The sequence below is a fragment of the Clinocottus analis genome, unplaced genomic scaffold, assembly GCF_023055335.1.
Source record: "Clinocottus analis isolate CAN_PGR_092001 unplaced genomic scaffold, fCliAna1.0.p SCAF_30, whole genome shotgun sequence".
Classification (NCBI taxonomy): domain Eukaryota; kingdom Metazoa; phylum Chordata; class Actinopteri; order Perciformes; family Cottidae; genus Clinocottus; species Clinocottus analis.
In genome coordinates, this window is record NW_027176043.1 from 2,455,172 (window position 1) to 2,470,117 (window position 14,946).

At 47.9% G+C, this 14,946-nt stretch overlaps 1 protein-coding gene across 1 annotated transcript; it reads left to right on the forward strand.

Annotated features, from left to right (window-relative positions):
* The first annotated feature begins 25 nt into the window (after positions 1 to 25).
* On the forward strand, positions 26 to 14,055 carry enpep (glutamyl aminopeptidase). The gene is made up of 20 exons (XM_068595485.1): positions 26 to 660; positions 2,620 to 2,761; positions 4,339 to 4,473; positions 4,602 to 4,722; positions 4,941 to 5,095; positions 5,592 to 5,705; positions 5,795 to 5,929; positions 6,019 to 6,084; positions 6,183 to 6,248; positions 6,907 to 7,067; positions 7,490 to 7,572; positions 7,800 to 7,936; positions 8,972 to 9,027; positions 9,111 to 9,261; positions 9,762 to 9,835; positions 10,635 to 10,739; positions 10,976 to 11,149; positions 11,730 to 11,870; positions 12,889 to 12,970; positions 13,336 to 14,055. The coding sequence occupies exons 1-20, from the start codon at positions 26 to 28 to the stop codon at positions 13,480 to 13,482; spliced, it is 2,880 nt and encodes a 959-aa protein (XP_068451586.1). The 3' UTR covers positions 13,483 to 14,055.
* Positions 14,056 to 14,946: the final 891 nt, after the last annotated feature.

A 14,946-nucleotide genomic window follows, 5' to 3' on the forward strand; every position in this document is an offset into this window, starting at 1 on the left:
CAGAAAGAGAAGTGAGTACGTCAGCATGGTGAAACGCCTGGAAATGGAGAGTCAGCAGAAGCGGTACTGCATCCGCGGCAAGCACGTGGTCGTCCTGTGCGTGACGGTGGTGGCGTGCTCGTTGGCCGTGGGCCTCGGGGTGGGCCTCTCCGGGTCCGGCTCCGCGTCTCCCAGTACCTCCACCCCCGGCCCCACGACGGTCCCCACCCAGCCCCCTCCGCCCGCCAGAGGTCCCTGCGTACCTTCCGATGACTCCAGCGGCGACTGGCGTAATTTCCGCCTGCCCGGCTACGTGAAGCCGGTCCACTACGACCTGCACCTGGAGCCGGACCTGGTGGAGGACACGTACGCTGGCACCGTGGACGTCCACGTGGAGCTCAGCCGGCCCACGCGCCACCTGTGGCTCCACATCAGGGAGACGTTCGTCAGCGCGCCGCCCCGGCTGAGGATGCTGAGCGGCCGGGCGGCGCCCAGGGAGGTGGCGCTGAAGCGCTGCTTCGAATACGTCCCGCAGCAGTACGTGGTGGTGGAGGCCACAGAGGAGCTGCCCGCCACCGGCCCGGGACAGGTGTACGTGCTCAGCCTGGACTTCCAGGGCTGGCTCAACGGCTCCGTGGTGGGCTTCTACCGGGTGGTCTACACCGACAATGGGTCCACCAAGTAAGTCCTCACACACACGGGATCAAAAGAAAGGCAGCGCAGCACTTATTCTGACTCGTTAGCATTCATAAGCAGTATGACAAATAAATAGATAATGTTATAGCACACTATAATGTAATGCAATAATGTAATATATTAATGTTTACACGCTTCATCCTCACAGGAATTTAGAGGAATACCTCTATGCATAAATAAAACTATTTCATAATAAATCTTCATTATGGGTTCACACAGAAGTCATTGATGCTTTCAGGAGTTATGAAACATTTACAAACATGTAAGATCTCCTCATGTGCTAAGTACTAAATGTGTGAGGTAATGTCAAAATAATCAATATTACAAAGACAAACTGCAACAACATTACTCACATAACTTAAAATATAGATCAAACAAACACATATTAATATCTGTCTTCATGTGAGCTGCAGAGATGTGGTTGAAAGTTCTGGAAAAGAAAGTCAAGATATTCACTCGAAGCTCAAGAACGATGCCATTTTTAAAAAGAATAATAACGTGTTTCTTTTTGAAAAAGCTCAACAACACACAACATATCAAACAAAAAGCACTTTTTAAGTCTAATCTTGAAAGAACCTTGAAACTAATAGTTTGACAAATGAATCTGAGCTCAACGGCCTTCCCAGTAAGTAATGAGACCTTCCTGGAGCTCCAGCTGCGTCCCACAGCGCTGCTCATCAGTCACCGAGATGCTGTCGAGTAAATGCTAACAGCTGCTGCGGAAACGATGAGCAAACTGCATCTAGTGAAGAAGACCGGGCGACATGACGGAACACGCTGAGCTGTTTGGTCCAAGGTTTCATCGCTGGACTTCATTTGTGCTTCAAACCGCATTTCATGCTTTTCCCTTTCCTCACATGGAGCAACCGACAGACATGTGTGCACACAGTCTGCTTCCTCCCCTCAATGAACCCTGTGAGGAGCCTAACCCTGACCCTGACCCTAACCCTAACCCTGACCCTAACCCTAACCCTAACCCTGACCCTAACCCTAACCCTAACCCTGACCCTAACCCTAACCCTGACCCTGACCCTAACCCTAACCCTGAACCTAACCCTAACCCTAACCCTGACCCTAACCCTAACCCTGGACCTGGGTTGTGTCACTCTGAGTGAAACACCTTTGTATGTCTTTTCTTTTGGCGGTTGCTTTAGTTAACTTAGTTTTTCGGCCATTTTCCAATATTTCTAATTTATCAGCAAGCGCTTTTGCAGTGAGTTTAACCAGCAGGCGTTCTCGCATTTGTGTTTCAACTCCGCCCACCTCGCTCTGCTGCCGCTGTAGCATTAGCACGTAGCTTCATCCTCACTCTGCTGCCGCTGTAGCATTAGCACATAGCTTCATCCTCACTCTGCTGCCGCTGTAGCATTAGCACGTAGCTTCATCCTCACTCTGCTGCCGCTGTAGCATTAGCAATGTAGCTTCTTCCTCACTCTGCTGCCGCTGTAGCATTAGCAATGTAGCTTCAACCTCACTCTGCTGCCGCTGTAGTATTAGCAACGTAGCTTCATCCTCACTCTGCTGCCGCTGTAGCATTAGCACGTAGCTTCATCATCACTCTGCTGCTGTAGCATTAGCGACATAGCTTCATCCTCACTCCGCTGCTGCTGTAGCATTAGCAATGTAGCTTCGTCCTCACTCTGCTGCCGCAATGTGCTCCCATTTGGCTCCTAAACAATATATATATATATATATATATATATATATATATATATATATATATATATATATATATATATATATATATATATATTCAGAAGTCAATCAGAAAGTCTTCGGGGATGAAGAAGGCTGAAGGGAAGTAACTGAAGCAAACTAGCAGAAGGAATGTCAATCAGGAAAGATTGCGTCTGAAAGTATTCACATTGGGGTTTCAATACTTTGGGGATAAAAACAAAGAGCAGAACTGAGTGTCGCACATTGTGTCCTTCCTTTGATCACCAGGAAGATCGCCGCGACCGATCACGAGCCAACGGACGCTCGCAAGTCCTTTCCCTGCTTCGACGAACCCAACAAGAAGGCCACGTACAGCATCTCCATCACTCACGACGCCGGCTACAGCGCTCTGTCCAACATGCCGATGGAGGTAGGACTCCAGCCCACAACTCTCCAGACAGCTTTAAACGCTCTCCCAGAGTGACGTCGTGTGTCCAGAAACATCACCTTCTGTCACCTCGTCCATCTGCATGGGGATCAACTGCATATGATTTTTATTAAATCATTTAAATCCGGTTCGGGGGCCTCGGGATCGCCTCTCTGCTGTTTGCAGATGATGTGGTCCTGTTTGCTTCCTCGGAACGTGACCTCCAGCATTCACTGGGGCGTTTTGCAGCCGAGTGTGAAGCGGCAGGGATGAGGGTTAGCGCCTCCAAATCCGAGGCCATGGTTCTCTGCCGGAAACCGGTGGATTGCTCCCTTCAGGTGGGGACAACATGCCTGCCCCAAGCGAAGGAGTTCAAGTACCTCGGGGTCTTGTTCACGAGTGAGGGTAAGGTGGAGCGAGAGATCGACAGGCGGATCGGTGCGGCTGCAGCAGTAAAACAGGCGCTGTACCGGTCCGTCTTGGTGAAGAGGGAGCTGAGTCGGAAGGCGAAGCTCTCTATTTACTGGTCGGTCTACGTTCCAACCCTCACCTATGGTCACAAACTCTGGGTCAGGACCGAAAGAACGAGGTCGCGGATACAAGCGGCCGAAATGAGCTTCCTCCGTAGGGTGGCCGGGCTCAGCCTTAGAGATAGGGTAAGGAGCTCGGACATCAGGGGGGAGCTTGGAGTCGAGCCGCTGCTCCTTCGTATCGAAAGGAGTCAGCTGAGGTGGTTCGGGCATCTAATTCGGATGCCTCCTGGACGCCTCCCATTAGAGGTTTTCCAGGCACGTCCAACTGGGAAGAGGCCCCGGGGAAGACCCAGGACACGCTGGAGGGATTATATCTCCCGGCTGGCCTGGGAACGTCTCGGGGTCCCCCAGAACGAGCTGGAAAATGTTGCGGGTGAGAGGGAAGCCTGGGTCGGTCTGCTGGGTGTGCTGCCACCGCGACCCGACCCCGGATAAGCGGCAGAAAATGGATGGATGGATTTTAGATGCATATATTCACATTTCTGTTCCATTTACTTAAAATATAAATATATGTGTGCGTCAGAAATATATATTGTGGATTGTGTTGACATTTATATCTGATGGTAACTATAGTGGTGTATATTAAGGAATATTTTTGTTTTGTGTATATATATATATGCATTTGGTGTGTGCATTTGGCTATATAATATACATTATCATATATTAATATCCTTAATATCTGACTCCAAGTTGCAACACGGCTTCATGTTTTTTTCCTTCTGTTGGAAAACCAAATAGTTCATCAATGAAACGTAACATAAATCCTTCCACAGCGTCACTAATAACTAACAACTACTAACACTTAGAGACATTTCCAGCAGCTAAAGAGTTTCTCTGGCTATAAAACTTTCCACTAACCGGCTGGCTGGAGGTGGAAGGAGCAGAATCACTCCAACATTCCCAGGGTGGAGGGACAGAAACACAAAGCATGAGGAGGCCTGTTGAGAACACTGTGGACTCTGAAAGCAGAGGAATCAATCTGCTGGTGACGGGCTCCTCCCAGCTCCTCAGTCTGTGTGCCACATCAACCCTCACCTCTGCCTGCAGGGCCAACCTCTACCGGTGCCTGGTGGTAAGCTGAAGACCTCCTTCCAGAGGTCCGTTCCCATGAGTACCTACCTGGTGTGTTTCGCTGTGCACCAGTTCAGCCATGTGGAAAGAACTTCTGCCCGAGGAATCCCGGTGAGTTTACCAGATGCTCCTCTATCCGTCTCATCACGACGACAGTGACGAGAGCCACTGAGAGTTAGACTCTCACTGTCAGACTGTGCATGCGCTGCCGTAACGTGTCTCTTCTTCTGCCTCTGCAGCTGAGAGTCTACGCTCAGCCGAGTCAAATAGGAACAGCAACGTATGCAGCCGACACCACCAAAGTCATCTTCGATTACTTTGAGGAATATTTCAACATGACGTACTCCATCGCCAAACTGGGTACGTTCAGACTGTGCAGTGTGTTCAGTGTGGAGTAGTTTAGGGGTTAATTAGTCGTTACGCAATCCAAACTCCAAAGCAAAGCGTGATGAAGAACATCCATCGACAACACATTGATGGATAGATACGCTCTATCTCACCATCATGACTGAGGCAGTAATGCAGTAAAGCCTGTGATAAGCGCTGACTTCAGAGGACTCTGTGCTGGTTTGATCCAGATAAGATAGCCATCCCTGACTTTGGTACCGGAGCCATGGAGAACTGGGGCCTCATCACCTACCGGGAGTCCAGCCTGCTGTACGATGAGAGCGAGTCCTCGTCCAACAACAAGCAGCGAGTGGCCAGCGTCATCGCCCACGAGCTGGTCCACCAGGTACACGGCCAGCAGATGACTTTAGCTCTGTCTTCTGTTCATGAGTGCAGTTTGATCTTTTGTCTCACGATTCAATCAGACTTTTTCTTTGGCAGAGGTGCGAAGGTTTGTTTTTATCTTGGATGGAAAGATTTATTCAATGAAAAAGAACAAATGGGTTCAGAGTTCGTAATTGTAAATGTTTAAAACCTTCGTGCTATTGTCTTTATGAGCTATCAGCTGATTTGCTGTCATGGGAGTCAATAAAGTTTTATGAGCTTCAAAGTCACAGGACGGAGGGAGCAGCAAGTGTTTCATACATGTAAAGAAGTCTTCCTGGTGCAAAGCTCTTATAAGACCTCACACCTGCTGCACCACCACACCTGTCCAGCAGGAGAGAGTCACATTGTTGCTCTCTTCGTAAACACAGTGTTCACAATCAGCCCTCCCCTCTGCTTTCCCCATGGTGCCCTTAGTTTGACCCGTGAAACCTCACGTCAGTCATCTTTCCCCCCAGTGGTTCGGGAACATCGTGACCATGGATTGGTGGGACGACCTCTGGCTGAATGAGGGCTTTGCGAGTTTCTTTGAGTACATCGGTGTGGAGAAAGCTGAACCCAGCTGGGGCATGGTGAGTTCTCCCTCTGCAGTCACACAGTGCAGGTCAGCTGACCGGTCCGTCCTCAGGACTGTCCCTTGTGTCCCTCCTGTGGCGTGCAGCGAGACATCATGATCATCGGCGACGTGCTTCCCGTCATGGTGGACGACGCCCTGCTCTCCTCTCACCCGATCATCGTGAACGTGGCGACCCCGGCAGAGATCACCTCCGTGTTCGACGCCATCTCATACAGCAAGGTACGACACCGGCCGCACAGAATGTGTTATCACGCACCGGCCGACGGCCGACGCACACCTGGTGATGAAAGTGATCCCTCTTCATGCAGGGAGCGTCCATCCTCAGGATGCTGGAGGACTGGATGGGCAAAGACGTGTTCAGAGACGGCTGTCGAGTGAGTCAGAGCCGCTGCAGCTGCACGGAGGATACTCAACAAACCTTTGATTCATGTTCATGAAAGACTGACAAAAGCCTTTTTATCTTCTTTTACAGAAATATTTGAAAGACTACTACTTCCAGAACGCCAAAACGGCCAACTTCTGGGCATCTCTTACCGATGTATGTTTGAGCTTTACGGTTTGAAATCTTCAAGGAGTAACACCAGTTATCAGAGGTTCAGCATGCTGGAGGAATGCGTATCGTCTGTCTGGAGGAAGAGACAGGATGGACGCTGTGTTCAGTCGTTGTGGAAACCGGAGAGCATCAGTCAGCTGCTTCCTGCCGTCAGCGGGCGCAGACTCTCTGTTCTCACAGCTAAACACTAAAATATGTTTTTGAAAACGTTTGAGGCGAGAAATAGACGACGCGGTAACAGACTCTGTGATTGACAGGCGCGTTAGAGAGTCCTCTGCTCTGATTGGATGTCGTAACTCTTCTCAAACGCCAGGAGAAGCTCCAAATGAGGCAGGGGAACCAGATTACTTGACAGATTATCTGACTCATGTGCTGCTGTCAGGCTGCTGCTGTTATTAAAGACTCGAGCTTAAATCAAACCAAATATTATCAAGTGGGTTTAAGTCTGATATGTATTTTAAATGGACAGGCTAGCTGTTTTCCCCATTGTCCAGTCTTAATGCTAAGCTAGGCTAACCACATCCTGACTATATTTATCTTAACTGACGTGATATTGATTACAATCTCAGCCTCTCAGAAGGAAAACCCCTGAAGCGTTCAGGTTCAGTCTCTGAGCAGAACCGCTTCCTCCTCCTGTGAGCAGGTGAGCGGGCTGCCGGTGGCAGAAGTCATGGATACCTGGACCAAACAGATGGGCTATCCCGTACTGGACCTGACCGTCTCAGGGAACATCGCCACACTGACCCAACGCCGATTCCTCCTGGACCCCAACGCCAACGCCAGCCAGCCTCCTTCACCTTTCGGGTCAGTGATGCAAGAAGATAAAAGTCATCTAAAAAACCTTTCGCTGCTTAAACCCCGGGCCTGTCTGATGTGGATCAGGATGACATCGTCCTGTTTAGTCATCAAAACTGCATCAAACGGTCCAGAAGGCTGTCAGGTCAGCGGCTTCCTGCCTCTCTGTGACGACACGCCTTCAGGTTATTCCAAGTAGCACATCTCCACCTGCAGAGGGTTCAGGACGGAGCTCACTGTCTGGTTTTCAGTTTCCTGACACGACGATGACACAGCGTTGTTCAGCGTTGTTCTTGTCTTGGATTGTTTGTTCAGAACCTAAAGACTGTCTCCTCTGCTCATGTCGTAACTCTGCTGTTCAAAAGGATACGATCTGCTTAACATGTGTATTAAAATGTGTTTTAATAACAGTGAAAGTGTTGTTGTTCCAGGTACAAGTGGACGGTCCCGGTCAAGTGGCAATCTGTGAAGAGCGGCAGCAACATGCTGGACATGTTCCACATGAGCAGCGCAGGTATTGCCTCATCACCTGCAAAACATTCAAAATGATGACAACTAACTAAATGTGATCAGTCCTCAGCCAAATGCCGACTATTTCCTCACGAGCATGAGGAAATGGATTACATTGAATGAGAAAGAAATAATACAATCACAATTACAAAGCAAATAAATGAAGTCCTCAGTTATTCTCCAGCAGCAGCATGTTTCCCTCACACTCTGACGCTGTCATCATGACTGCAGAGCACGTCCTCAGTAACTACTCGGCCTCAGAGGACGGGCTGCTGAAGGTCAACAACGACCACATGGGCTTCTACAGAGTCAACCATGACGGCCTCATGTGGAGCGCCATCAGCCGACAGCTTCAGGACCAGCACACGGTGAGCCCCGCCTAGACTTCTGCAGGATGTAAAAACCTTCGTACAGCGATCGATGAACGGTTCCTTCACTACACGTGTGTTGTGTTGAACGACAGTCGACATTATGTCCTCTTCTTTTGCTCGTTCAATGCGACTCCAGGACGAGAAGCCGCCAGCCTGCTGCTCCTGCTACTGGTTGTCATTGTTTAGCTTGTTTTCTTCATTTTGAGGTAAAGCATTATGAGAATGAAATCTTTACGAGAAGAAAAATGTGTAAAACATGCAGAAATGTAAAAAACATAATTTAATTCACCCAAACTTGTGACAACATGCTTGTTCTCAAACAACAAAAAACACATCACTATGACTTCTTACAATAAAGTTTGATAGAAAATATGAACTTTTTCAGCAGTTTCAGCTGAATTTCCGTTTTTTACCTTCGATGGTGACTTCTTAAGGCTGATTTATACTCGGGCAAACACGCAAGACACGCATGGCCGACTATGCGTAGTCAAATCGGCCATTTTGCGTGCGTCGCCCCAAATGTCTGACTATCCGTCAAAGCAACGCGAGCCCACAAGGCTGTGATTGGTCCGCTGACCACGTCCTTTCTGAGTCTCTCATGTCCGGTTTCACAGCATCATACCTCTGTTTTTAAAAGCCACAGCAGAAACAGGAACAATGGATCCTGTTGAAGAACGTTTGGCTGAAGAGGTCCACAAATATGAGCATTTATAAAACCATCTGACGGAGTATCAGGACACAAAGATGGCGGTGAATTCCTGGAGGGAGATATCGTGAACGTCGGTGTGCAGGTCGACTCTTAAACGCTCGTTGCTCCACCTGCTGTTCTGGCGTATGAAAAAGGCGGGAACTATAAACCACACGAGTCTGTTTATCCGACTGCGTGGCCAGTTGTAGTTGTAGTTGCAGAAGTATAATTCGCCCTTCAGCGTGAGAGTCTCAGGGCCTCCAGGGCCTCCAGGGCCCGACGGCCTCTGCTCAGACGTCACACTCACTGCTGCTTTACCTTCTGCTTGACTCCATCCTCAACAGGTGGTCGATGCAGCTGATCGCACGAGCTACATGGATGATGTTTTTGCTCTCGCGAGGTAAGAGTTCAGCCCAAACACCATGTGTGAACATTCATGACGTCATACACAGAAGCTCCAACGAGTTTCCTTCCACTGTCCAGGGCAGATATTATAGATTACGGCAATGCCTTTAATCTGACCAAGTACCTGACCAACGAGACGGACTACATCGTCTGGGACCGCGTGTCTTCCTCTATCGCGTATGTCCGGGACATGCTGTCAGGCAACAGCGCCCTCTACCCCTTGTTCCAGGTGAGGGAGACTCACTCGTCCAACTGAGAACCTTCAAGTTTATCTGTGATCAAACATTTCAATAAGCCATCACAGCAAAACATACGCCTAACAGAGCCAGGAGAGAGGGTTTAATATTCACAGGAAACAATTCTGAGATAAAGTTGGTGAAATGGCTGATCAATGCTCAGAAAGCACATGTTTGTATTAGACTACTGCCAAATCAGATTTCAAGATATGTTTTGTGAAATGACAGTTCATTACTTACATCAAGACATTATTTTTGTTTGTGGAAATGTCATGTTTAGATATCAAACAGTAACTTTTAGTAAATGTAGCAGAAATCTACAGACACCAAGTGATAAAATAAACATATGTTTTTATTTATGTTTGGGATGTTTCTCACTGGTCGGAGCGAAGACATGTTGCACAAGCAAAACGGACCAAAATCTTGAAATTGACAAGTGCATTAAAGTTTCTGTCTGTAGTTTCAGAGCCATGTTGTTGTTTATTTTCTTTAGAAACTGTTTCGTGACCATGTTAAAAAAATCACAACACAACTTGGATGGACCGATAACGGAACACAGACAGAGAGGTACAGCAGCCACGACCCTGCTGCTTCACGAGCACGTGTCCTGGTTCCTTCATGCTAACCCTATGCTAACCCTACGCTAACCCTACACTAACCCTATGCTCACCCGATGCTAACCCTATGCGCACCCTATGCTAACCCTATGCTCACCTTATGCTAACCCTATGCTCACCCTATGCTAACCCTATGCTCACCCTATGCTAACCCTATGCTAACCCTACACTAACCCTATGCTCACCCTATGCTCACCTGATGCTAACCCTATGCTCACCCTATGCTCACCCTATGCTTACCCTATGCTCACCCGATGCTAACCCTATGCTCCCCCTATGCTAACCCTATGCTCACCCGATGCTAACCCTATGCTCCCCCTATGCTAACCCTATGCTCACTCTATGCTTACCCTATGCTCACCTTATGCTAACCCTATGCTCACCCTACGCTAACCCTATGCTAACCCTACGCCAACCCTATGCTCACCCTATGCTAACCCTATGCTCACCCTATGCTAACCCTATGCTCACCCTATGCTAACCCTATGCTCACCCTATGCTAACCCTATGCTCACCCTATGCTTACCCTATGCTCACCTTATGCTAACCCTATGCTCACCTTATGCTAACCCTATCCTCACCCTATGCTCACCCTATTATAACCCTATGCTCACCCTATGCTAACACTATGCTTACCCTATGCTAACCCTATCCTCACCCTATGCTCACCATATGCTAACCCTATGCTAACCCATGCATCATTCACCTACCAATGTGCCGTGTGTGCGTGCTGCTGGTGGTGTGTGCAGGCTGCTGAGGGAGACGGTGCTCACCATCGCTTGTCAGATGGGAGATCAGGAAGCTCTGAACGAAGCCTCTAGCATTTTTGACCAATGGATCTTTGGAAGTATCAGGTATGACCACTCAAAATACCGTGTGTCATAGTGTAGTATATCATTTGGTAATTTTTACCCACAGCTTCCATTTACCAATAATGTTTCAAATAGCAAGAATGTTCAAGCAGGGATGCCATGGCCTCGCTGCAACAGTTCACCAGTTTTGAGAAGGAGAAAAGCAACACCACAAACATCTTTTTAACACATTTGTTTCAGAAGCTGACATTAATGTTTCTTGGCCTTTCCACCTGCAGCAAGGTGGCAGTGAACCTGAGGCTGCTGGTCTATCGATACGGCATGAAGAACTCGGGCAACAAAACAAAGTGGGACATAATGTTCCAGAGGTACAAAAACACCTCATTGGCTCAAGAGAAGGACAAGCTGCTGTATGGACTGGCTTCTGTGGAGGACGTGGGACTCCTCTACAGGTGATCACAACTCCTTCAACAGAGACCTGCTGACAACACGCAGGGCCTCACTTTGGTGGTGAGACTAGGTGGTAACCCCCAGTTCTGAAAACAGGAGCCAATGCGCAAGTGTCTTAAAACTCTTCTGGTTGTATAGAAGTCTATGCTTCATGTGTTAAAGCTGCATTCTCTCTCCTGACCACCAGGGGGTGACTCCTCTGGTTGTATAGAAGTCTATGCTTCTTGTGTTAAAGCTGCATTCTCTCTCCTGACCACCAGGGGGCGACTCCTCTGGTTGTATAGAAGTCTATGCTTCATGTGTTGAAGCTGCATTCTCTCTCCTGACCACCAGGGGCCGACTCCTCTGGTTGTCATTGTCTATATAAGTGTCTCTACTTTTCTCTTAATGTATTCCCTCAGTAAACATTGTAAACGTGTTTATGTCTCAATCTCTAGTTTCAGCCTCAGGGACTCTAGCTTCCTCTGTGTTGTCACACCCTTCTTACCTTTAGTCTGATGAACATGACTGGATTTACATAAGATCCGCTTAAAATAATTCTAAGTAATTGTGTGAAGAGAATAACCTTTGTTCTGTCTTCAGGCTCCTGGAGGCCTCTAAGGATGAGAGCGTGGTGAGGAGTCAGGATCTGTTCACTGTGGTGCGATACGTTTCCAACAACCCTCTGGGGCAGAGCATGGCCTGGGACTGGACCACACTCAACTGGGACTACCTGGTCAACAGGTCGGTGCAAAAAGAACCAGAAGTGACGCTGCTGATGCTTGGAATGTGCAAGCCGTGTGGGAAAGATACGTTATTATGCGTCTTTCTGCCAGAGTATTTTCTTTTGGCAATATTTAGGAAAACTGGAAAAGGAGGATCGTCAAAATGGTTCGATCACAAATCCCTTTTTGACCTGTTTAACCAACAGGGGGAATGGAGGTTAATAGACTAGATCATAGTTTAATTAATAGAGGCTCGCAGACGAGAGGCTGGCTGACTGGATGTTAGCTGACTAGAGACTAGAGGCCAGCTGACTGAAGGTTAGCCGACTAGAGACTAGCCGACGAGAGACTAGAGGCCAGCTGACTGAAGGTTAGCCGACTAGAGACTAGCCGACTAGAGACTAGAGGCCAGCTGACTGAAGGTTAGCCGACTAGAGACTAGCCGACTAGAGGCTAGAGGCCAGCTGACTGAAGGTTAGCCGACTAGAGACTAGCCGACGAGAGACTAGAGGCCAGCTGGCTGAAGGTTAGCCGACTAGAGACTAGAGGTTAGCCGACTGGAGGTTAGCCGACTAGAGCAGAGCCGACTAGAGGCTAGAGGCCAGCTGACTGAAGGTTAGCCGACTAGAGACTAGAGGCTGGCTGGCTGAAGGTTAGCCGACTAGAGACTAGCCGACTAGAGACTAGAGGCTGGCTGGCTGAAGGTTAGCCGACTAGAGACTAGAGGCCAGCTAACTGAAGGTTAGCCGACTAGAGACTAGCCGACTAGAGACTAGAGGCCAGCTGACTGAAGGTTAGCCGACTCGAGACTGGAGGCCGGCTGACCGAAGCTTAGCCGACTAGAGACTAGAGGCCAGCCGACTGGAGGTTAGCCGACTAGAGACTAGCCGACTCGAGACTGGAGGCCGGCCCGACTAGAGGCTAGCCGACTGGAGGCTAGCCGACTGGAGGCTAGCTAACTAGAGGCTGCCCAACTAGAGGCTAGCCGGCTGGAGCTGACTTTGCTGATCATAGCGCTTCATTTTCTTTCCCAACAGGTACACCATCAACGACAGGAACTTTGGTCGCCTGCTGAGCCGGATCAGCACCACCTACAACACAGAGCTCCAGCTGTGGAAGGTTGGCAATGGCCTCTTTGTGTCTGTCTCCTGCTTTGTTTATCATTTTCTGGTGTCTTCTTAGCTTATTGCTTGGTTGTTTAAGTTATTCTTTCCTGAAGAGCAAGTAGTTTATCTTCATGCACATTCTGATTCTTATTTTGTAAAGAAATACTCAAATAAAATAATTTACAAAAGTAATGAATACTCCCAGAAGGCTTGTAGAGAAGTATTTCTTATGGTCATATTTTGGAGAGAATTGCAGTTTAAAACCCACTAGGAGTGTTTATGGATATTTTGATATGTTTTCCGTATTGTGAAAACTTGCTGTCATGACTTCAGGCCGTTGTTGTCGATGTTTCTCTTGACACTAATTTCTCCGTGCAGCTGGAGCATTTCTTCGCTCTGACTCCAGACGCTGGAGCCGGGGAGATGTCTCGGCAGCAGGCGCTGGAGACGGTGAGGAACAACATCGAATGGATCCGCAAGAATGAGAAGGAGATCGGAGGCTGGCTGGAGAACAACGTCGCCTGAAACGGAACCAGCGTGTGAAACACTGCAAGACCAGCGAGCCTGCTCGAGACCAGAGCGTCCACAGTCCCCTGTCCATACCTAAGGCCTTCTCCCATCGGCACATGCACTGGATGAGGCTCGGTTGAGTTCCTGGTGCTTTTGAAGGGCCAGAGCAGGCGGCTGCTGATCTGAACTGAGGTTTCAGATAATCAAATAATCACATTCTTACTTGTAAGCTGAATTCACACGTCACCTGATCCACTAAGCGTCCGTCTCATTTTGCAGACTGCTGCAGTCCTCAAAGGTCTGCGTTCCAGTTTCGGCCCTGATCTCGAGCTCGTCACATAACATATTTAAGCAGCCCCCTTCTTCTCCTTCCTGTTAACGTTTTTACTACAAATTCCTTAATATATTTTAGTTAATTTTAACTTGTGGCACAGTGAGTTTCCCATGGCCTGCACGGTGCAGCGGTGATCACCGGCCCCACACCGGACATGATGACGCGTTCTGCTTCTGTGCTGCTTCGCTTGTATTTGTGAGCAATGATGGAAATGTAGAAGTGATGAGTTTATGAATAAATATTTACTAAAATGACTGTATGTACACCATGATCTCCTTTTGCTTTGACCCCATTTCTTTTTATTTAATAGATCAACACTGATTGATCAAACTAAAATCAGAAGTTGTTTTAATCCCCTTTAGGTTAATTTCAACACAAACACGCTTGTCACTTTCATTTTATAATATACTTCTTTAAACGTACATTATATCATGGTTTTGATTGTTCGTCCTTCAAAATAAAAGCGCATGAAGCTTTTACTGTATTTACACAGACTTCAAATGAGACAACGAGGGGCAGGACATTTACTACATTAACATTTTGACTTTAAAACATTACCAGAAATAAACACGTTTCTTTATGTATCACTGATACTTAAACAATACGACAGCCAACGCTTCAATCATTTTACTCAGTGGTGGAAAGTTATTGATTACATTTACTGTAGTATGCTAAAGTTTATTTACTCTGCGCAGGATTCATATGCTTATTAATACAATTTCACATTTCTAACAGTATACAATGATGACAAACTGCAACATGTTGGTATAGAAATCCAACCGCCGGACAATGACAAAGACACACATTGATGACAAAGACACACACCGATGGAGAAAGACACACATCGATGACAAAGACACACATCGATGGAGAAAGACACACATCGATGGAGAAAGACACACACCGATGGAGAAAGACACACATCGATGGAGAAAGACACACACCGATGAGGAAAGACACACATCGATGGAGAAAGACACACACCGATGACAAAGACACACATCGATGGAGAAAGACACACACCGATGGAGAAAGACACACACCGATGGAGAAAGACACACACCGATGAAGAAAGACACACACCGATGGAGAAAGACACACACCGATGGAGAAAGACACACACCGATGAAGAAAGACACACACCG